This window comes from Nicotiana tabacum, chromosome 15, assembly GCF_000715075.1.
Source record: "Nicotiana tabacum cultivar K326 chromosome 15, ASM71507v2, whole genome shotgun sequence".
NCBI classification, from domain to species: Eukaryota; Viridiplantae; Streptophyta; class Magnoliopsida; order Solanales; family Solanaceae; genus Nicotiana; species Nicotiana tabacum.
The window spans coordinates 91,786,126-91,809,044 of record NC_134094.1 but is presented as its reverse complement, the minus strand read 5'-3'; the positions used below and the strand labels follow the sequence as shown (position 1 = coordinate 91,809,044).

The following is a 22,919-nucleotide window of genomic DNA, read 5'->3' as shown; positions in this document are numbered from 1 at the left end:
ATGTTCTTGATTCCCCATGTGTCTTATTATTATATCTTCTGTTCATGGGTCTGAGAAAAATACGTAGTTGATAAAGTTTATCCGAAGGCATATTGATCTTATGACATTCCGAGAAAGTTTATCCGAAGGCATATTTATACATGTACATTGACCCATGACCAGATGACATTGTATAAGTATATATTATATGTATATGGGGTATGGGGAAAGGTTACAATGTTATATACGCACCACCACCTGATCAGTTGGTATACGTTGATGATTTCGCCCACTGAGGCAGAGATGATATATGGATTGATTCAACACAAATAATCAAGAATATTAGATAAATGAGTTAAAGACAAAATGTATAATCAAACCAATTGTAATGTTACGGTCCAACTCAAACTTAGGTTGAACAGTAGTTTAGCCCTTGATTAGACCCTTGGTTCGAAGCCAATTGTGAATGAAGAACAAACAATAAAGTAAGAACTTTTCAATAGCTAAAAAGCAAAAAAATAAATTTGTATTGTCTTGGTTTGCGTGTTAAAATATGTCTTATGAAATAAAACTTCCCCTTTATATAGTAGAAGAGTTTTATCCCTAGTACAAGTCTAAAAAGGTAAAAAAATTCTTTCTTGTTAATTACTTATCCGTAACACACATCGGACAAGATATGCGCCGTGATATCCGGTTAGTCATACATAACCATTGCCATATTTCCCGAGATCTTAGATCTCGTTTTGGGTCCGGGGAGCGTTGCTTTATCATGCCCGACGATGAGCACATTGTTCACCTTTCATGGGTCTCGGTACGAAAGGTTCCCAACCTCGATTTCAACCTCGTGTGTTCGTGCCCTTCTTCCGTCTTCTTCATCGGAAAATCGGGGTGTGCATTATCCCCGATTTTACCCGTATACGATTTTTTTTTCTTCCATAAAGCCTTTAATGAAGAAAAATGGATGTCTATTTTGATTCCTAAGGATGATGTGTTTTTGTATATATTTTCAGCAGTTTTAATGGGGAATGAGACATCGGTTAGTAGGTCTAGGAGATATTGTGATGTTTGGGAAGCCAGATTATTGGTTTATTTGAAGTATTTTTATAGAGAATAGGTGCACCATTGTTGTATAGTGAAGAGTTCCAAAGCCTCTAATGAAGATGAAAATGAAAAGAAAATAAAACAGAAACAAAAGGGCACGTGATGTCGGGGGAAAATAAGAAAAGAAAGAGGAATGGGATGGGGAGATGGGGTGTTGGGTGGGTACTTGTGAATTTTTGAATTCTTTTTTACTTTTTGTCTTTTGTTTTCTTTTTTAATTACTCAAGCAAATTGCTTTCACACGTCTGATTTGCGTGATATGCACACACTATTGCCATGTCACATATATTATTGCCACATAAGCCTGTTCAATGGTTAGAGGTGTTTATTAATACTAGGGGTGTACATGGACCGGGTTGGTTAAGTTTTTATCAAAACCAAGCCAAACCAACTATATCGGTTTGGATTGGTTCGGCTTTGTCGGCTTTTTCAGGTTTTTCAGATTTTTTTGTTACATGAATATTATTTCAATCTTACTTCGTTAAAGTTATAGATAACGTTTTGATAAGTGAATATATGTTTAGTAGAAATTGAAAAAACTAACAAACATATGATCTATTAAAATATTTTTATTGGAGATTTTTTTAGTAACACATGATATTATTTTCTTAGTCATCTAACAATAATTTTTCGTTGATGTATGCTTTCGAAGTTAACCGAATTTAATAATTAAGAATAAAATCAATATGAAACAAAAATAATGATATGTTCTATTTAATTTTAAAAATTATCGAACTACCATTTCAAATTCGAAAAAGGTATAAGAATTTAACAGATTTTGACATATGAATATGAAAAAACAAGAAGATTGACGCATTTCAATAGCACTTGATAAGAAAGTGATGATACAACTCATTATTTAACGAAAATAAATATGAATGCACTTTATAATTCTATTAAATATTACATCTCATTAGAGAATCCCAAATATTTCTAGACATTTTTTAAAAAATAATTATATATAAAATTTTAAACATATATATAAAAATTATATATTTATATATCGGATTGGTTCGAATTTTTTTACTCAATACCAAACTATATCAAACCAAACCTAATGAGGTTTTTTAATCGATTTGATTTGACTTTTCTGTTTGGTACGATTTTCAGGTTCGGTTTTAACACCCCTAATTAATACTCATTCTAAATAAATATGAATGCACTTTATAGTTCTATTAAATATTACATCTCATTAGAGAATCCCAAATATTTTTAGATATTTTCTAAAAATAATTCTATATAAAATTTTAAACGTATATATAAAAATTATATATTTATATGTCGGATTGATTCGAATTTTTTTATTCAATACCAAACTAAATCAAAGTAAACCTAATCCGATTTTTTAATCGATTTAATTTGACTTTTATATTTGGTTCGATTTTCAAGTTCGATTTTAACACTCCTAATTAATATACTCGTTCTATTGAGTCGCGGTGTTAAATTAGAAACACTCCTAAGTTCATAGAAATCAGTGCAACTTTAAGGTGTAAATCACACTAGACCTCGCAACTCACAAAATGCGACTTGTATATCCCTTTTCCCGTTTCCCCATAATCACCATCTCATCCAAACTGCGTTCCAACTTGCAGACCTCAAAAAAAAGCAGCAGCAATGGGCCGTTCTCTACTCTCTCATTTCAGTATGGTCACTTATTCTGCTCCTCGCTTCGCCTCTTCCACGTATTCATCTCTCTCTCCTCTGTTTAGCTGTTAATTTTCCTTTTCTCCATTCACTATCTTCAATTTTAGCTCTGTTTTTATCAATACTTAGCAGGTCACGCGGATTAAGTTTAGGTAAATACTTGAGAAGACCACAGCTAATTCGTCAACATAATTTACAAGCCGGTCGAGATTTTCGGTGCCTTTGCAGTGTAGCTGTCTCTGAACCTGTTAATTCTGAGTCTTCTTCAAACCCTGTAAAGTAATGCAGCTCGCAATTTTTGCTACTATAACTCTTTTTATCAAAGTCTACTCGATTGTGATTTACTCGCTGCTTCGTGTAATGCAACTCAGAAAGATGAAATATTTACTGAACAAGAAAAAAAAAAGAAAATTTCTCTGCATTGTTTGATGATTTCAATTTGACAGCTTGTTAATTAATGGGCTAGTTGATTCATTTTTACAGCTCTTGGTTAATGTGTGAATTTTCAAATTAGCCGTGCTTTAATCATTTTTATGATTGTGGTGTCCATGTAATGTAAGCTTGCATGCACCTTGACTATTCTATGGTACACCTGTACCTCTCACTATAACATGTACCAGGTAACTCTGCCCATCAAGCCGGTAGTGGGAATAAATCACCTAGTATTTTTTTTTCCTCCGCTGAGATTTGAGCCTGAGACCTCACCGCTAGGCCACACCCTTGGATGCAAGTGCTTTGATCATTTTTCCTGGACAACATAACTTGTTTATCCATCTTGAGGAACTTGTCCGGAGAGCTTAAGGTTAATTTTGTTACTTTTTGGTGATTTTGAGTTGACTTGTGCCTGTCATTGTTAGTATACTAGTAAATTTACAACAGTCGATTTCCCCCCTCCATTTACTATTCACAGTAATTTTTGGATAGTCTTTGGCCTTTTTAACCAGAGATAATATTAATCCACAAAAATCAGTGATTGGTTTTGAATTTTAATGGTTATGCTGCTCCACAATGCTAATAGCTGGTTTCTTACATGAGTAATAATTACACTTTTACATTGTTTTGTATGATTTACATGTCTTATTCTTAACTTTTGGTCTTGTTGCATTGTATACTCATATTATGTGGTTCCATATATCGGTACTTCGGAAAGTAGAAGCTTTTGGCTGTTAAGTTTATTTTTTCAATCTATTTTAAACCTAGTTTAACTCGTGGAAATGAAAAGTACTAAGAATGAACATCTTCATCAAGAAGTTATGTAGTTGTTGGGCATGCACCAAGATATGGAGAAATATATTGCTTGTGGTTTATGGTACCAAGAGGCATGTGAGTGATTTTGAAGTAAACACATTTATGTGTAACACTACAGGCTTAGCTGGTTATATTTGAAACTTTAGATCACTATGATAGTATATGATTCTCATGATTGGAATGTTTTACTTTTGTTCTTCTTTTCTTTAAACAGGAAGAGAATAGTCTCCGGTGTTCAGCCTACAGGATTGATACATTTGGGAAATTATCTTGGTGCCATAAAGAACTGGATACGCTTGCAGGTTGGCTTCTTTTTCTTATAGTTTATGTGGGAATAGAGTCTGTGTCAAAGAATTTTTAACTTAGCTACAACATAATCCAAGCAATTAAATTTCTCTTTATGTTTAAAATTGCTTAATATCCTATTAATGTTTTGTTTTGCAATCTGAAGCGAAGGTGTAAGTGCTTCCTATGATGTAGCCTGTTGAATGGTGCTTGAGATTTCCACCTTTAGCTTTTAATCAAGAACTTTTTGTGTTCACAAAGTTTGCGGATTTGTCTCAGTGTAGTCAAATTCATTTACACCATAATGGAAATTTATATAACATCAATCTAAGACATTCGAATTTCTAAGACTACTTTGGTTATCATTTCCACATGAGATCTGTTTCACAATGGAGCCAATATCAGCCTGGGAAATCTGTTGAATTAACCTTGTTGAATCCACACTTCTTAGTCATCATTCTTCAACATCTTTTCCACAATATGTTACTGTGGATTGGCTATCAAGGTGTGACAATCAATGTGTAGGGCTTCCAACGGACACACTAGCACGTTGATCAACTCGTTATAGATCAAATATCTGCCTATCTCTTTGGGTTTCTCTGCATTTTGTGTGGATGTCGATGCCTCAATCAGGTTTTTGAATGGAATGGTGAATTCCAATTGCTGACACAGTTTGATGATAAGACAGTTGATGTTATGCAGTGTTGTGAAGAGCGTGAAGCGAGGAAAAGCGACAAGCCCCTTTTCACTTAAAGCGTGAAGCGAGGAACGAAGCGCTCGCTTTTTTGAAGTGAAGCGGAATTAAGAAAAATATTAAAATAAATACTGCATAGACAACACATGTTACACATGTAACTGCATACAACACATGTAACTGCCAATACTAAAAAAATTGGCAGTGAGACTAAGAACAAAAGATGAAAAACTGAAGGAAAAAAAAAATGGCAGCATTTCGCTGCAGTTTTAAGGACTGAAACGAAAATAAGAAGAAGAAGAAGAAGACGAAGAAGAAGAAGAAGAAGAAGAGAATGAGAAGAAGAAGAAGGGAATGAGAAAAAGAAGAACTGAATGGGAAAAAAAATTGGCAGCATTTCGCTGCTATTTTAAGCACCGAAGAAGAAGAAGAAGAGAATGAGAAAAAGAAGAAGAAGAAGAAAACATACATGGGCATGAAAATTGAAACCCTAGTCGCTGCTTGCTCTGCTGCCCGCTGATTTTGTAAAAAAAGACTGAGCTTTTTCATTTATCAGTGACTTAAAAGACAAAAGCGAGCGCTTCCGTCGCTTCTCGCTTCTCGCTTTTTTGGCAAAAGCGGACGCTTCAACCTACCTGCTACGCTTCACCTTACAGAAGCGACACAGTGGCCGCCTCACTTCGCTTCACGCTTAAAGCGCTGAAGCGAGCCCTTTTCACAACACTGCTGCTATGGGTTCCTCATTTTGTCTGGGTTCTTCCTTCTGATTATTCAGATACTCAATTGAATGGCCTATTTTTAAAGAAATTCTTGAATCCCTTAATGCTAGCTCAGTTGATTGGAAATTACAGCGGCTGTACATATAAGACATGTTAAGAGATTTACGATCATTTTTACATGTAAAAGAAAACAGATTTGCTACTAATCTTTTTTCTATTTGTATGAGAAATATTGTTATATTTTCGTTTACAGAAATTTCAATTTAGATTTGACTTACTCTTTCACTGATGAGGTTGCTCTTTTCAGGATACACATGAGACATTCTTCTTCATTGTGGACCTTCATGCGGTATAGTTCAAATTTGCCAGACTATTCCCTAGTCATATGTTGTTTCTTTGGAATTTTCTCGTGCTATTTTACATTGTGGAAGATATATATGAACTTGCATTATCAAGTAATAGTTGTATGACTCACTCTCCTTTATATAAATTTAATCAGTTACTCTGTACTCTCTTAGTTTTGGAATATCATTGTGATTATCTGCTTAATTTGCTAACCTTATTTCTGCCAAGGAAGTTTTAAAAGTAAAGTTCCTAGATCTTTCATCATCGTCCAGATACTCACAATTGGAAGTCAGTTCATCTAGGATTTTGAATGGCAATCCAGATTCTCAGGCTTTATTAACTCAAATCCTAGTAGGGACCTCCCTTTTCCTAGAGACAACATATGATCGAATACCACAGCGGCAAGTCCTTTGGTGGGTGATGGAGAAGAAAGGAATTCATATTAAATATATGAATATCGTAAAGGACACATATGAAGGAGCTTTCACTAGCATGAAAACAATAGTAGGAGATACAAAGGAGTTTCCCATAACAGTGGGTTTAGACCAGGGTTCTGCATTGGGCCCCTACTTATTTGCCCTAGTTATGGATGAGCTAACCAACACAATTCAAGATGAGGTCCCATGGGTGTATGCTTTGCTTATAATATTGTGCTAATTGATGAAATTAGCGAGGTTGTCAACCAAAAGCTTGAGCTATGGAGAAACACCTTAGAGAGTAAGGGTTTTAGGATAAGTAGTAGTAAAACTGAGTACATGCAATGCAAGTTTAGTCAGCATGAGAAGAGCGAAGTTGAGGTGAGACTAAATGGGATTGCGGTGCCAAAATGCAAACAATTTAGATATCTAGGCTTGTTTCAAGAGAATGAAATAATAGATGAAGATGCTACTCATAGGATTAAAATTGGATGGTTGAAATGGAGAAGTGTTACAGTAGTGTTATGTGATAAAATGATGCCTACCAGAGTAAAAGGTAAGTTCTATAGAAGAGCTACAAGACCGGCTATGTTATATATAGTGAATATTGGACTGCTAAGTCCAACATATCCACAAAATGAGTGTTGAAGAAATGTGGATGGTAAGATGGATGTGCTGTCACAAATGATTTGATAAGATTAAAAATGGACGCATTCGGCAGAAGGTGCAAGTAGCACATATTGAGGATAAAATGGGACAAGTTCGCTTGAGATCGTTTGGTCATGCAGATGCACCGGTCCATAGGTGTGAAACTATGGTAGGACTAATAAATTTTTCTTCTTCCAATTGAGTAGGACTTGTGACTAGTTGAAAATAAGAGTAAATGGCCCCGTTTGTTTTTAGTGCTCCAACTGAGAACATTATGCCATGCTGATACCCCATTCACTTGCTTATGCACATATGGCAAATCTATCCCCAAAATTCCTGGCTGTACCCCCTACCACTGCGTGTGAGGATAAGGAAATAAATAAAAGCTGGTGAAGGTAATATTGTTTCAGATTTTTCCAGATAACTTTGCCATTTGACGCACAACAATTGCTAAGGTCAACAAGGGATACAGCAGCTATTTATTTAGCATGTGGTGTGGATCCTTCTAAGGTCTGCTCTTTATTTTCTCTAACATATATATTACATTGTGGCCTATCCCTTGCATTGTGATTATTGCGACTTCGCTTCCAGGCTTCAGTCTTTGTGCAGTCTCATGTCCGTGCTCATGTAGAGTTGATGTGGCTTTTGAGTTCTGCAACACCTATTGGTTGGCTCAACAGGATGATTCAATTTAAAGAGAAATCACGGAAGGCGGTGCGTCGTTGCTGTATGCAGCCCTCTCTCCATTGCCTGTCGTTTTTTCAATACCTTAATTTCTGCTTTTTAGGATTTAACAGTTTATACAGATTTAATTCACCAAATCTTTGGAGGAATTTTATTTCAACCATATCATCTGTAAACTGTGATTTGATGCTGCATGTGGAAAAAGTGGATATTGAACTACACTTTAGAGGTGCAATAATTCAGAAGTATGAACTCAACCAGAGAATGTTTTGGATAAATAATAATAGTAGGTAGATTTGCTATCAAGTTTAAATACACAAACTGGGCAGAACTTCTATGACTGGCAAAAGATAATTCGTTGATCTTTCTTTGACTATATTTACAAGTGCCATTGATGTCATTAGGCTCCACATAAATGTATTCATGCGAGCATGATGCCTGCTTTGTCCGAAGAACTACACTGTTGCTCAACATGAGTTTGCTGCTTGCCTCTTGAACTTACAACCTTTAGTGCCTCATAAAATCTTGTTCTTTAACACACTTATTTTAGTTACCCGATCTCCTTTCTATTTTATAGACCAGTTTCTTCTATTTTATGCAGTTAGTAGTCAAGATCAGGTTTGATATTTTTTCTGTTTCTATAAACAACATTAAACAAATATCATTTTGATTGTAACATCTCTTATGAATATGGAATAAATGTTAAGATGTCTTTGCCGAGCAACAGAAGAGCCTATAATATGATGTGAAGATCTCAACTGTATTGATAGGCCAAATTTTCTGTAAGTTCCATAACCCAGTATGAATACCCCTTAGAGCATGAATGCTTGAAGATATTATTAACAAGCATGCTTTGAAATATTATTAACTAGCATGCTTTGAAATATTATTAACTAGCATGCTTTTAATGGGTATACCTTTGGACCCCCTATCTCCAACAGAAACATGTATGTCTGCTTTGGGATTCTTACTTTTCTCATTTCTGACATTAAGACTTCTTACAATTGCTGAAATATCTGGTCCATATAATTAATGCTTGAAATCGGAACCAAGAAAATGGAATAAACCTTTTGGATTTTTGCACAAATATTCGGCCGGATACAATGTTTTTCGAGCAGTTGGATAGACGGCTATTTAGGTGAATTCTTCTAAACCTTTTTTCCGGAATGACATAAAAATCCAGACTGGTTGCTGGTTTATCCCCATCTGTTACAGTAACATCATAACTCTTTGCTTTCACACTTAAACCTTTGGCTCTTTCTTATACCGGACTGTTTTTTCAGTGTCTCTACCAGGCGTTTTTTATATTTATTTCCCTATGCAGGGGGATGAAAATGTGGGTGTTGCCCTTCTAACCTATCCTGTGCTAATGGCTGCTGATATTCTTCTGTACCAGGTGGTTTCCAGCTCCACACTTCACTAACCCTAGTTAAAATGTCTCGAATTTATTTTTTATGAACAAGAAGCTTGACTTGTTGCATTCAGTATTTTGATTACCATTATATCTTGGGGTATCCTTGGGAAGATTGCTCAAATGCCACTGCAGTTCCCAGCACAATTTTCCGCCAACTCTAATCTTGAAAGTGTGTGTGAATGTCTGTGGATCTGATGTATCAAAGTATCCTTCGGCAGTCTGATTTTGTCCCTGTTGGAGAGGATCAGAAGCAACACCTGGAGTTGACACGAGAGCTGGCTGAGCGTGTTAACTATTTATATGGAGGAAGGAAGTGGAAGAAACTGGGAGGGTAAGTCATAAGGCAGTCATGTTATGCTCTAAATACATATATTTGGATACTTGCCATCTTGTTGTTTGACTTTTTCGAGTTGATTATATTTCAACTTGTCAAAAGAAAATCACTTTGTTTTTTCTCTGTAACAGGAGAGGCGGTTCAATCTTCAAGGTGGATTCTCAACTGAAGCCTGGTTGATACCCTTCACTTCTGTACATGCTATTTGTATAGGTGAAGAATGCTAATCAGTATGCTTTTGTCAATGTAGGTTCCTGAGCCCCTTATTCCACCCGCTGGGGCTCGAATCATGTCCCTTACTGATGGTCTTTCCAAGGTTTGAAATCTCTTAAGGTCAAGCAGCTTTTATTTGTTTCATTTTCTTCTTCTTTTCTTCTGCACGGACACTTCTAAAAATAGTGCTTCTTTCCAATATATTTTTCTAATGGAGTTCGTTGGACAGATGTCGAAGTCAGCACCATCTGATCAGTCGAGAATCAATTTGCTAGATTCAAAAGATGTAAGTAAAATTAGTTTTTTTTGGGCATCTATTTTTTGCTTTTAGAAGCATCTGTTATGTATATCACTTTTGGAACGTGGGTTTATGCATTTTAAAATGATAAAAAGCTTGAATTGGCTAATCATATTCTGAATGTGTTATTGTAAGAAGGAAAGAGAAAAAGACTTATACACACTTTCTAGACTTTGGAATCTGCAATTCCATGTCTAAGTTCATCATAAATACTTTTTCACTCTCTTTTCCTCTCTGTTTATATTTGGCTTACTCCACATATCCATGTCCATTTATTGGTCTTTGATAAAAATATCTGAAAGTTACTATTAGTAAAAGAATGTCAAGACCATGTCCATTTATTGGTTTTTGATAAAAATAACTGAAAAGTTACAATTAGTAAAAGAATGTCAAGACTCAAGAGCAATGGTGCATTTCAGGGTCTAGTGTCAAGAAAGATGGACCTTGGTCTAACCCAACCTAAACAGCTAGCTGTTGGAGTTTCGTTGCGTTCAAGGTTCATTTTTCTAAACATGGTATCAAAGTCAAAGTCATCCTTATTCTTGGTTTAACCATTATTACGCGCAGACATTATGTTGTCTGCGCTCCAGGTGTCCGGCCTTGGGCATGCAGAGGTACTAGATGCTCACTGCGATGGTAGTGGCTTTATTAACAGTTGAAGCAATTGGACTAAGAGTTGACATCCACATGTGACCATATTGGGATTATTTCTCTTTAGTTGAATGTCCAGCTTTATCCCAAATTAACATCTATTTCGGTATTTCCTAAAAAGGAAAGTTAACCACATTTATGCACGGTAAAAAGTTAAACAATACTTTCTTTCATCTCACCACACTATATCTTCTAGTTTGACCTTAAGAAATCAAAATTAAAACAATGATCTTTTTTTTAAGAAAAAACCAATAATCTCATGTCAATTCTTTTAGATTAACAATTACAGTTTAAGCTTCACCTTACCGGATGACCCACGATAGGAAGGTGTGGAGGTCGAGGATTAAGGTGGTAGGTTGACAGGTAGTTGTGAGTTTCTCCTAGACTTGCCAGTAGTACTAGTACAATTCTTGTATTCTCTTATTCCTCTTATTCCTGGTTTTTTATTACTTGTTGTGTCATTCGCTTCCATTACCCTATTACATTGTTGCTGCTATTGCTTGTGGTTTTTTTTTTTTACTGTTCCTTGAGCCGAGGGTCTATCGGAAACAACCTCTCTACCTTTATAGTGTAGGGGTAAGGTCTACGTACACACTACCCTCCTCAGACCCCACTTATGGGATTAAACTGGGTTGTTATTGTTGTTGTTGTAACAATTACAGTTTAAATTCTTATTCAATACTTGTATCATGTCAAAATACGTGTTTTGCTGGAGTAGGATAGTTTATCTAATCAAAAGAAAAAGTGTTCTGTTGGAGTAGGGTTCTAGGTGTGGAGTTGTATGCATTTTTAATAAATCTTTAGTGGTGATGACCTTGTGATATCGAAATAAAGCTTGGCTGGGGTAATTATCATGTATTGAACATTAAACCTGTTTCATGCTTAATGTGGGATTTTTTGTTCTTTTCATAGGTAATAGCAAATAAAATAAAACGGTGCAAGACTGATTCGTTTCCTGGGTAAGCATCTAATCACTTCTGGTGCGGAGGCTTGTAGAATTTTATTTTATTTTCTCCATCGAGACTTTAATTTTCTTTTTAAAAGAAAAAGCTGCTCTAAAGGCTAGACCTTGACAAGGCATGTGACATACGTCCTTTGGCATAAATATTTGTCTCAATGGCTTTACTTTCTTGTGGTGTGTTATAATTTTTTCTGTTGTTTTATTTGCCAATATACAGCATGGAGTTTGACAATCCGGAAAGACCTGAATGTAACAATCTTCTTTCTATTTATCAGCTAGTTACAGGCAAGACCAAGCAGGTGAATGGCTTCATATCTAATGCTATTAATTTGTGTACATTATCCTTTCGTTTCACCAGTATTATGTATGCCTATTCTTTTATGGGTGGCAGATTGATTTTATCATGTAAATGTTACTACTTTTGCTCAATATATTTTTCTATGGTTCTTCTCACTCATATTACAGTTCCTTGTGCTGTTAACTACAACCCAAAGAATTAGGAAATCAAGCCAATTCCTTGGTGCCATTTACAATTGAGAGAGTCGATACAATTTTTTTAGTATACTAAATTAATTGGATATTGGAATTTTAAAATTTGTATAAGTTATATCCCTCCCAGGACTCCGTGCATAGCGGGAGCTTAGTGTATCAGCTGCACTTTTTTATCAGTTATATCCTAATTTAAGGACACAATTTTTATGTTTGAAAAACTTTCAACATTATTAAGAACTTAAATTTATTTGACAATTTAAATCAACATCATAAGTTGGTGCTCTCTTTAAACTGGCTTTTTAACTTTTAAGAATATGCTAAGAATATTGTCACATCAATTGGGGAAATTCATTATTGCTAAGGATTAGTTAAGATCCATTAGGAAAATTTGTTCATTTGTAATTATGTATTTTTTGTGTTCCTTCCTATTCTATAGCTTATGTATATTAAGAACATTAACATTGGGCCTAACTCAAGCTTAAAACTAGCACTTAAAGTGATAATTGCCCAAAACCATATGAAGAGACAGGAACGGGTTATCTTAACCAATGTAGGACATTGTAGCACCCTCTCGCATGCCTAGAGTTGGTCATTTGGCACCGGGTTGCCGTTTAATGAAGGGGAGCCTTGGAGCAATGGTAAAGTTGTTTTTGTGTGACCTATAGCTTACGGGTTCAAACCATGGAATCAACCACTGATTTTTGCGTTGTGAGCTGCCTACAGCACACCCTCTTGATATGCCGGCCCTTCCTTGAACCCTGCGTGAACACATGATGCTTGGTGCTATAACATGCAACTCAATAAACTTCACATTAAAGGTCTGGCAAAGTGTGTCATATAAAATAGCTAAATTTCTTTTTTTTTTCTTCTTCTTTTGAGTGGTTGATTTTGAGGGGTGCTTAATTGGTTCCATTGTCCAAGCAATATTGGAGAAGTTAATTCTCAATGCCTTGATGCCACAGGAGGTTGCAGAAGAATGCAGAGATATGAATTGGGGAACGTTCAAACTCGTGCTTACAGATGCTTTAGTTGATCATCTACACCCTATCCAGGTTCTTCTTTCGCATGTGATGCCTACTGAGCTACTTGTATATTTGAGTGAAAGTTCAATTTTGTCAATCTGCCAAATTCTAACTTGAGGACTTTTCTCTATAGCAAGACAGCCAAAATGAACACTAGGAGGCCTACTGGTCATTTATTTGCTAATGTGATGGTTGGTCCATATCTGTTGCACTCTCTTGCTCTAGTTAGAGACTTCTTTCTGTGCTGTTGGTCCTGTAGGTGAAAGTGTGCATAAAGCTCTAATTTTGCTTTCCTTTCAGTATGCTGTCCATGGTTGAATGTTAAAAAAATAAATAGTTATTCTTATGATTAGTCTCAAGTATCCATTTCCTGGAAGGAAAAAGAAATCTGGACTGTGCTTCATGATCCTTGGAAGATAAATTTTATCATATTGTTAACCATTACTTTATTTAATGAAAGTTATTCTACTTATAAGTATCCACCTATCAGTGGGTAAGGAAACGAAGAGTTCAGTTGTCACAGCCTCATGAATTAGGTGAATAACTGGAACATTTATGGGAAAACTGATCAAGTTGCGGGTGGCTTTTAAAAACTTGTTTGACTTCAGCTTTTGCTTCATTTTTTACTTGCTTCTATGATCTAGAAAATGTAATGGAAGGCCTCTGGTGGACATATTTTCATAGATTCCAAGCTTTGGAGGCATGCATATGTTTGCATCTATTTTTATGTTTGAATTTGCTGCTATCCTTTTTTTGACAATATACCTTGCTAGTATTTTGCATCTCGGTATCAACTGGTGACAATCCAACCCTATTGTGTTCTAACTCTTCATTTTCCTCTCGAGCATCTTTTTTATTTCAATCCACTTCTCTTTCAAATATAGGGTTATAGTTTCTTCCTTAGCCTTTTTCTTTTAATTTTCTGTGAAGTTCTTTTTGTTCGGTTTTCTTGCAGTTTAAATTTCTGTTTAAAACGGAATAAGTTCAAGCTCAGAGAACGGCATCTTCCTGTCTCTGATTCTTATCGTACAATCGGAAGTCAAAGATGATATCTCTCCAATGTTTTATTCCTTCAAAGACACTTCTGCATAATTCCTTTTGGTTTGTACTTTTCAGGCACGCTATGAGGAAATTGTATCCGACACGAGTTACTTGGATGGAGTCTTGGCAGAGGGAGCCAGAAAAGCAGCAGATGTAGCCGATGTTACTGTCAATAATGTCTACCAGGCAATGGGATTCTTGAGGAGATGAGCATAACCAATGCTGCATGAACCCAATCGCAGAGGTCAATGAGATAGCAACTTTTAAAAATAACTTACGAACAATGTATATTTCCCTTAGATTCCTGGATTTGCCTGTCAATTTGTGAGGTGCAAAGAAATGTGATATTTTTAAGGCGGGCATGCTACACTATTGATGGGGTTTGAACCATTACTGCTCTTGGTAGGCAGAGAGCTCACTCACCAAGTGAGCTACCCCTTATCTCGTGAATTTGTTGTTACATTTGATTTCTTTCTTTATACATTAGTGCATTTTTGTAGATCTTAATGGAGGATGTACTGCTGATTTTGCCATTTTTGTTTATTCACAATGTATAACTAATTTTTATACTCCCCCTTTTTCTACTCATTTTACTTAAGAGTTTTGGAAGCAAATTTTATGTTGCAAGTTGCTTTTAGCTTTGCACACTTACTATATGAAGCTATGCAGGAGAAATAGTTTTTCCGTAATGTTTTTGGCATATAGAATCTATCGGAAACTACTTCTCTGCCTTTATAAGGTAGGGGTAAGGCTGCGTACACACTACCCTTCCCAGACCCCATGTATGAGATTAAACTGCGTTGTTGTTTTTGGCATATAGAAATCCGTTAATAACTGCTTGCAGAACTAATGCAATAAGTTGGTGTAAGAAAGTCTTTCCTTTGTTTTCTTGGACTTGGAACATGCAGATGACACTAATCATTGTTATGAACCAGCAAGGTCTTCCATTTTTTGTGCTCACCCAAGTTTGTGTTCATCTGGACTTAATACTTGGTTAAGGTTTTAGTGAAGTTGTCTCTGCTGCTTCTTCCGTTTTTGTATACTCCAATTTGGACATATTTAGAATCCCAGTGCCTCTTTTATCATAGTTGTTTTTTTCATTAAGTTATCGTCAAGTGATCCTTGTTTAATTCTTAGCCTTTACTCGTTTGCTTTTAGTAATTAAGTGCTTCTTTTTCTTAATTGCATTTAATTACTAGTTAGAATCCCAGTGCCTCAATTCCTTAGTATTGCTTCTTGGTGGATCGGTGATGACTGACGTTGAGTAATTATATTTGATAACGACCTCCTACCCTAATTGTGAGAGTGCTCTTGAGCAATATTAGCTTGCATTCTCAGGAATGACGCTTTGGGATAACCAAAGACTCCAGTAAATAAAGTCAGTTTAATCCCAGAGAGAACTATAGACAACATTAATAGCACCCCAAAATAAAATTAATGTAACAAAACAGTATCCAGAACCACAAAATACAACCAAAAGGAAATTGCACTGAAACTATGCTTCAACATGTCCATGGTACACCGAAACTGGAACAAGAATATTCATGAAGGCTGTGCCAGGACCACTCTTCTAATAAGGACTGGATCGCTTTGGAGGAAAATATAATTAGAAGAAAAAAAAAAAAGGAATGGAAAGCCTAAAGATTGCACAAATTAAGAACAAAACCTTGTAGATAACACACCCAAATATACATCAACACTCGGGATGAAGGTACAAAGAATCACGGAACAAAACCAATATCTTTGAAGTAGTCATGCTCAAGGGCGCTCCGGGCAGTGATTCTCTTGCTGGGATCCAGGCAAAGCATTTTCTGAAACATCAATAAGCCAGGACATTGAGTAATTGGACCACATAGATCAGCGCAATAGATTGAAGTCTAAAGTATCATATCATATCATATCATCTGGTCATCAAACACTACTCATTGTCCACACGTAAAGACCTACTCATAATCCTAATGAAAAGAGAAGTTCCGAAGTAATTAATTGAATTGAAAACATGAAAATTTCTAATGCGCATAGAAACAAACTGCATCATAACAACCCACCTCCCGACGTCCTCCAACTAAAAAGGGAAAATCAGAAGGAAAAGAAAAGAGACACGCAAAGAAAGGAAACAAGACTAAAGAGACTGAAAAAAGTATAAGAATGCAGATCATGAACCAATTAAAAAGAAAAACATGTAACACAAGCACAACAATTGGAACACCCTTTTTCTTTAAGAAAACTAATTGTCAGTCTTTTGCTGCTGTTAATGGTTCAATGTCCTTCAACTGTCCACTGATGTTGCAATTTCACAGGCAGAGATTCACATAGCAGTTAATTGTAGATGCTTTTTATGTCTTTCACTAAAATATCTCTCATTGGGAATCAATCGCAAAAGCTGGAGCTTCATTCAAGACATTATTAACTTTCATGTTCATAAGATACAGATATCATTTATAACGTAACTTACACCAATGAGATCAAGACCTGGTGCATCAAGATTTGGGACTACAGTTGCCAAGTCCTGCAAGTTCAAAGGGTACCATTTAAATAATCCGTACGATGTTATCCTCAGTCTAGCAGGAGTCAAATTGTTAGGAAAGAAACCACAGAGAAACCTAAATTACCTTAGGTGGCCATTTTGGGAAAGCAGATTTATAATCAGGCAGAGAAGTCACTCCAGGCCATGTATCCTCATTTGGAGTACCTATTACTCTTTATAGACGGAAAAAGTAGAGAATCATGACATCATTGGAAATATTCAACAATCATGAAGTACAAGGAAATAAAATGCTGACATTCCTTGATTCAAGAAACCTCGGTCTAGCATATGCTTTATACAGTTTGATGAAATTAATATAGAACATGTTAACACTGACATTTCGGTCATAAACTTCATGAAGCCAATATATGAACCTTCTTTTTCTTTTACAAGGACCAACATATGAACCTCCTTAACCCCCCTAGAAGGGTAAGTAAATAGAATAAAAAAAAATTGATATGGAAAGTTAATAGAATAAATTATTTGATACGCATATCAGCATGAGGAAATTGACATCACAGGCCATCCGACAGTGAAGTTTACAGTATTCTGAACCATGAGTCTTGCCCATGCACCCTACATTTTGCCTGCTTTTTGAGTCCTAATTATTTTGATCGTGATGCATAACAGAGGCCAGAAGGATGTTCCATGCCTATTTTTTTTTCTAAGAAGGGTCGTTAAAAGGATGAGAAGGGAATTTTTAGACAAGGAGAAACACTTCCATTATCAAAGTATTTTTGGATATGTTCTTTTCATAAGAAATAATGCTTTCATGAAAGAAGTAGTGATGCATATTTTTCTTATCAGTAAGAATTGGTTATGAACACTTTTTCTGAGAAAGGTAACAAAAAAATTTGTTATGTATATTAAAACCTGAAAATCTTGAAAAGTTCGTCAATCTCGGAGTCACCCGGAAACAGGGGCCGCTGGTTCACCATCTCAGCAAATATGCAGCCAACTGACCAAACATCAACAGGAGTAGAGTAGTTGCGTGCTCCTAGCAGTATTTCTGGTGCCCTGTACCATAAGGTCACCACCTGAACCAAAAAATTAACTATTAAAGAGCCAATAAAACAACAGTTAGATAGATATCCTTGGTCCAATTAATGATGGGTTAGAGCAGGAAGTACAAAAGATAAAAGAGTATCTTAAATGATTGGGGACAGACCCCTGATCAAGCTCTTTATCTTTATCAACTAACAGTCAACTTAAGCTATAACAAGTAAAGAAAACTCTGAAGAGAAAAAGTTGTTCGTATAGATATTATGTATCATATCTTGAAGACATTAGATGTAAGAAAAGTTTATGCTTACAGCTCATAACTTTTTTCTCGTCTGTCCTAACTCCTATGGAACATTAGACAACAGTGAAAATTTAAGAGAAGACACAACGAGAGTTTCAGAGAGCTAAAACTATGTGTATACCTCATGAGTGAAAGTTCTGACAGGAATACCAAAAGCTCTAGCCAATCCAAAGTCTGCAAGCTTTAAAGCATTCGTACGCTTATCTATCAGCAAGTTCTGAGGCTTCAGATCTCGGTGAAGAACTCTATGAGAATGACAATAAGCAATACCACGGAGTATTTGATACAAAAACATCTGCAGAATAGTAGAGATTGCTTAATTGATGACGGTGAACAAGAAGCCTGTGAACTTGGGAAAAATCATTAGATAGTGATACTTTCTCTATTCACATAATCAAACAATCTTAAATTTAAGTATTTATGGTCAGGGTGCCTCTCCCTCCCTCTTCCACAAAGATGATAAATAGAGTTACACAATTCATCAAGCAGATAACACATAATGCGAACACCTCCAAATGATCATCCAGTTTTTACTCACTTTTACAAGACGTGGATCCTTAGAGAACTCTGGACATGAATCCATATGCTTCTTCAAATCCAAGTCGAGATATTCAAAGACTAGATATAATCGCTTCTCACTGTGCACCACATCTTGCAACCTGTAACCAGATAAGAAGAAAACCTTCTTACAAAATTCAAAAGTAGCTTTCCCATCGATAAAAGAAAATTTCGATACTGGCATCCAAGTTACAAATATGTACACGTTAGGATCTGCTCTCTAGTCTTCAATTCCTTTTGACTCAATCAGCCAAAAAAAAAAGAAAAAAAAAGAAAGCAGCCCTCCTGAACTCACTAACCCCATAAGGGCGCAAATCTCTTCATATAATACTACATGCGCACCTCACACATTGCAAATGTCATTGGCAAACTCTACATATTGTAATGACACAATTATTCAGTGCTATACTCATGATCCCATTGAACACAAACCAACCAACTCTATGTTAGGTCTTTTCAGTATAATTCAGTGCCCATGATCATGTCCAAAACAAATTTGGGAAAAGAATGCACACTTCCTTGCATCCAAGATGCTCATCCATGTGAGATTCACATCATCTCGTGTTGCCGTCAAACACAATTGAGTCCTCCTGGATGACGACCATAGCGCCATAGTCGTTCAAAGGTTAGCATCAATATATGCTGCCTATCTTTTGCTCAAGGTTTCAACCTTACTAACTCGCAAGCTCCTTCCGTGCTACTTGTGCTTTAGATTTTGTGAGTGCACATGTCCGAGGAGTGGCTAAAGGAATGATCACCCCTCACCAGCTGTGAGTATTTTTGTTACATGGACATAGGTGTGGCTATCTGATGTGTGCTTAGAAGTCGAATTCGTCATCCCCTAAATCCAGTGGCGAACCTAGAACTTTCAGTTGTGAGTGCTCAACGGCCTTTAATCTTGAGTATTGAATTGTTGGTAGTCATGGAAGAGGTGCTTGGTCAATCTATTTGTATGTTAATACTAGTTCCTTATATAAAACCTAGTGCTTGGGTAAAAAACAATGGGTGCTCACGCACCCACTAGTCAATAAGTAGGTCCGCCAGCTAGCTCATACAAACAATAGATGGGTAAGTTCAGAAGATGTCTCGAATTTTGGCTACTTTTTTTTATGCCCGGGCCAGCTTGCGCGCACCTCAACTAATTCCATAGGATATCAGCTACCTCCCACTAGCAACAGATACTAGGTAATTTTGTCCACCAAGGCTTTGACATATGGGAAGAAATCCTCCGCTGGGATGTGAACCTGAGACCATGGTTCTTACCCCACTTCATTGACCACTAGGCCACACCCTTGGGGTGGTCTCATCTTCTAGCTACTATGAGCTTAAATAGTTCTAAAAGAACTTTATACTTTCAAACCAAGGAATGATTAATAGGTTCCTTAAATTACAAATTGTCTCTAACCATTCCACCTCCAGCAAAAGTTCTCTCTCTCTCTCTCTCTCTCTCTCTCTCTCTCTCTCTCTCTCTCTCTCTCTCTCTCTCTCTCTCTCTCTCTCTATATATATATATATATATATATATATATATATATATATATATATATATATATATATATATATATATATGGTGTCCAAGCCAAATTGCCCGCACTCGACTAATTCCACGGGGTAGATGCTATCTCCCACCAGCACAAGTACCGGGTAACTCTATCCATCAAGGTTCGGACAGATGGGAAGAAATCACCTAGTGTTTTTTGCTTCCGCAGAGATTTGAACTTAAGACCTCCCGGTTCTCAACCCACTTCATTGATCACAACCTTGGGTGCAATCTAACACGCATATATATGGAAACAAGCTTGCATTACATAGATGCATAACTTTTATAGTAATTCAATCTAAAACGTTTAGTTGTTGAAGTTTCCAATTATCCAGAATCTAAGTAATGATATGGTTTTATCATCCCTACTACAAGATGTATCAAAATATAGGTCTATATCCATAACGGTAACAGCCCTTATGCATCCCAAATAGACTTGAAGAAGCGCAGAATATAAAGGGGTCGAGTTTTCCACAGTAAGAACTGGTACATCCCATGAGAAGCCTCCGAAGCAGTAAATATGTTCAGTTAAATCCTGCCCCAATCCCCAGGGTAGAAGGAAAAACATCTTCCACATATGGACTCCATATAGTAGAATTTCAGAAGCTTGATACTCAAAAATGATTCTTCTACAGCGGAGCAAGGAGTAAAAGGAAGACGGACAACGCTAGAGAGCAAATTAATAGTTTACTGTTGCCAAGATACTATAATAGCAAAGGCCCTGCGTGAACTGATATGGAGGGGAATTAGAAGTATGCATAAACCATATAATCTACAGTACATTTATCGAATAACCACAGGAAATAGAAAATACAGCCTCAATCACTCTCACTGCAATCGCATCCATATGTAATCATTTCATAAGTAGTATACAAAGACCATATCTCTACAGTATACCTCACGATGTTTACATGCTGCATCTCTTTCAAGAGGGAGATCTCTCTAATAGCCGTGCTCGGCACACCCTCATCTTCCTGCTCCAGCCGAATTTTCTTCAGTGCAATAGTTTCATTCGTTACACGATCACGAGCTTTGTATACTACACCATAAGTTCCTTCACCAATCTTTTCAACCTTTTCATACTGCAATGACCCCGAATATCACTATCCAAATAAGCATCAGGTATAACAAAAAGAAACTAATAATACAGATAAAACTCATTTACCTGGTCCATCTAGGTCAAGCTGGACGGACTCCTGAAAGGCAAAGCAAGAGGAACAAAAGAGTAACTCAGATGAAAAGAGGTAGTAAGAAAGAATTTGTCAAGGATATCTTTTACGTCTTTTTGACTATGATCAAAAGCAGTAACTGTTGTCCTATTCTTTTAAATTTGGATTAGCGTTCAGTTTGAAACTGTTGAAAACATAGTTAAGTAGTTAAAAGTGAGTTCTCTTTAATAGCTTCAACTTTTAGATAGAGGTCACACACTTTAACATGGTATAACGGCAGATAGGTCCTGGGTTCAAGTCTCACCGCCACCTATTATTACAAAGAATTTTCACGTGTTTAGCTCGGGAAAATGAATAAAGCCCGCATGTGAGGGGGTATGTTGAAGACGATTAAGTAATTAAATGTGTATTCTCTCTAATAGCTTAAACTCTTAAATGAGATAGTCACACACTTCAACAAAAACTTCCACTGTTGCGAAGCCTGGAATTTAAGTGGGAGCAAAGTAGAGGGACAGGGCCTACTCTCCTGAATTTCAAACATGTGGGCTAATTGGGGTTGTCAGCAACTCGGGATTCTTGGTTATCAAAAAATAATAGTAATAACAATTGACAACAAGTGAAAAATACCCAAAGACCATGTACACTACACTAAGGAGAAACATTTTAGTACATTTTAAATTCAATGCAGAACCGAGCAAGATTTTCAAATGGCATATTCACAGAAAAAACTGAATACTACCGGATAATACTTGCAGTTATAAAATAAAGAGGAAAAATATTTTGCACTCATTTCATACTTTGGTGTCTAGCCAGCCATTTCAATTCAAGCAACACCAATTAATGTTCCACTAGAAAACCATCTTAACATATATTACAAATCAAAATAGAGATCTCCACTTTACTTAAATAGATAATCAGCTCTAAAAACCCCAACTCCACCCCCCCCCCCCCCCGAGAATCAACAGGCACAGCTATCAGCAGCAAGTAACTCCAATTTTTTGGAAATTAACACAAAAAGGAGATGTAATTTGGAAAATGTGAGTAGGGGTAAAGAGGGGAAACAATTGTGACTCACCTGAATAGGAAGAGAGGACGAAATCAGCGTTGTGATGCGCAGAATTGGAGATGAGAAGTCGCAGTAGCACTGGCTGAGACGGGGTAACTGTAGATGTACCACTGGGAACACTTTTTAGTGGACTTACAGTCAGCTTTACTTTGTTAGCGGGAGCAGAAAAAGGATATTTAACCGAGCATATTCTACCTCAAATTAATTTGAATGTGTGTTTTGAACTATACTAATGTTACAATCACAATTTAATAGAATATTAATCTTATAAAATTATGATTTATTATATCATATTATTTTAATATTTAATATAGTGTGCACAAATATAATAAAATTTATACAAAATTAAAGGATACACATTATATAGTAATCAAATAAATTGTTTGTTCCTTATTTATTCTTTATTAAATTAGCAAGTACTTAGTACTATACATTTACTGATGTGACTTTTTATTAACTTGTCAATCAATTTAATATTTTGATACTACTTCACTTTAGATATAACATAGATATATATTTTCTTCTTTCTTAGCGGAAAATCTTATGAACAGTCTCAGACACTTAAAA

General features: G+C 36.1%; 2 protein-coding genes across 5 annotated transcripts; one reads left to right on the top strand and one right to left on the bottom strand.

The window, feature by feature from the left end:
* The first annotated feature begins 2,553 nt into the window (after positions 1 to 2,553).
* Positions 2,554 to 14,761, top strand: LOC107775100 (tryptophan--tRNA ligase, chloroplastic/mitochondrial). 3 transcript variants are annotated; one of them, XR_012699358.1, is made up of 16 exons: positions 2,571 to 2,762; positions 2,854 to 3,003; positions 4,187 to 4,274; positions 5,978 to 6,019; positions 7,500 to 7,589; positions 7,671 to 7,793; positions 9,088 to 9,159; positions 9,396 to 9,508; positions 9,643 to 9,664; positions 9,762 to 9,827; positions 9,954 to 10,010; positions 11,586 to 11,632; positions 11,852 to 11,933; positions 12,850 to 12,944; positions 13,089 to 13,178; positions 14,265 to 14,295. XR_012699358.1 is itself a non-coding variant. In XM_016594781.2 (15 exons), exons 1-15 carry the CDS (start codon positions 2,695 to 2,697, stop codon positions 14,397 to 14,399), a joined length of 1,242 nt encoding a protein of 413 aa, XP_016450267.1. In that variant the 5' UTR covers positions 2,554 to 2,694; the 3' UTR covers positions 14,400 to 14,761. The 3 variants fall into 3 exon arrangements, 2 of the variants coding, with proteins under 2 accessions (XP_016450267.1, XP_016450266.1); XM_016594781.2 differs by lacking the exon at positions 12,850 to 12,944 and having other exon boundaries at positions 2,554 to 2,762; positions 2,857 to 3,003; positions 14,265 to 14,761; XM_016594780.2 differs by lacking the exon at positions 12,850 to 12,944 and having other exon boundaries at positions 2,575 to 2,762; positions 14,265 to 14,761.
* An 846-nt stretch (positions 14,762 to 15,607) lies between these two features.
* Positions 15,608 to 22,527, bottom strand: LOC107775099 (cell division control protein 2 homolog A). Of its 2 annotated transcripts, none has more exons than XM_016594779.2 (9): positions 22,362 to 22,527; positions 21,283 to 21,313; positions 21,015 to 21,199; positions 18,558 to 18,678; positions 18,141 to 18,314; positions 17,590 to 17,753; positions 16,802 to 16,889; positions 16,645 to 16,698; positions 15,608 to 16,000 (listed from the first exon to the last, which is right to left on the bottom strand). In XM_016594779.2, the coding sequence occupies exons 2-9, from the start codon at positions 21,289 to 21,291 to the stop codon at positions 15,911 to 15,913; spliced, it is 885 nt and encodes a 294-aa protein (XP_016450265.2). In that variant the 5' UTR covers positions 21,292 to 21,313; positions 22,362 to 22,527; the 3' UTR covers positions 15,608 to 15,910. The 2 variants fall into 2 exon arrangements, with proteins under 2 accessions (XP_016450265.2, XP_075087102.1); XM_075231001.1 differs by lacking the exon at positions 22,362 to 22,527 and adding an exon at positions 22,084 to 22,178.
* Between the last annotated feature and the right edge of the window lie 392 nt (positions 22,528 to 22,919).

Coding starts and splice junctions, on each gene's coding strand:
- LOC107775099 (XM_016594779.2), bottom strand. Junction 18,679..21,014: donor CAGCATGTAAACATCGTGAG/GTATACTGTAGA, acceptor ATCTGGTTACAG/GTTGCAAGATGTGGTGCACA. Junction 16,001..16,644: donor CAGGTCTTGATCTCATTGGT/GTAAGTTACGTT, acceptor TTGATGTTTCAG/AAAATGCTTTGCCTGGATCC.
- LOC107775100 (XM_016594780.2), top strand. CDS start 2,695: ATGGGCCGTTCTCTACTCTCTCATTTCAGTATGGTCACTTATTCTGCT. Junction 3,004..4,186: donor TCTTCTTCAAACCCTGTAAA/GTAATGCAGCTC, acceptor TTCTTTAAACAG/GAAGAGAATAGTCTCCGGTG. Junction 10,011..11,585: donor ATTTGCTAGATTCAAAAGAT/GTAAGTAAAATT, acceptor TTCTTTTCATAG/GTAATAGCAAATAAAATAAA.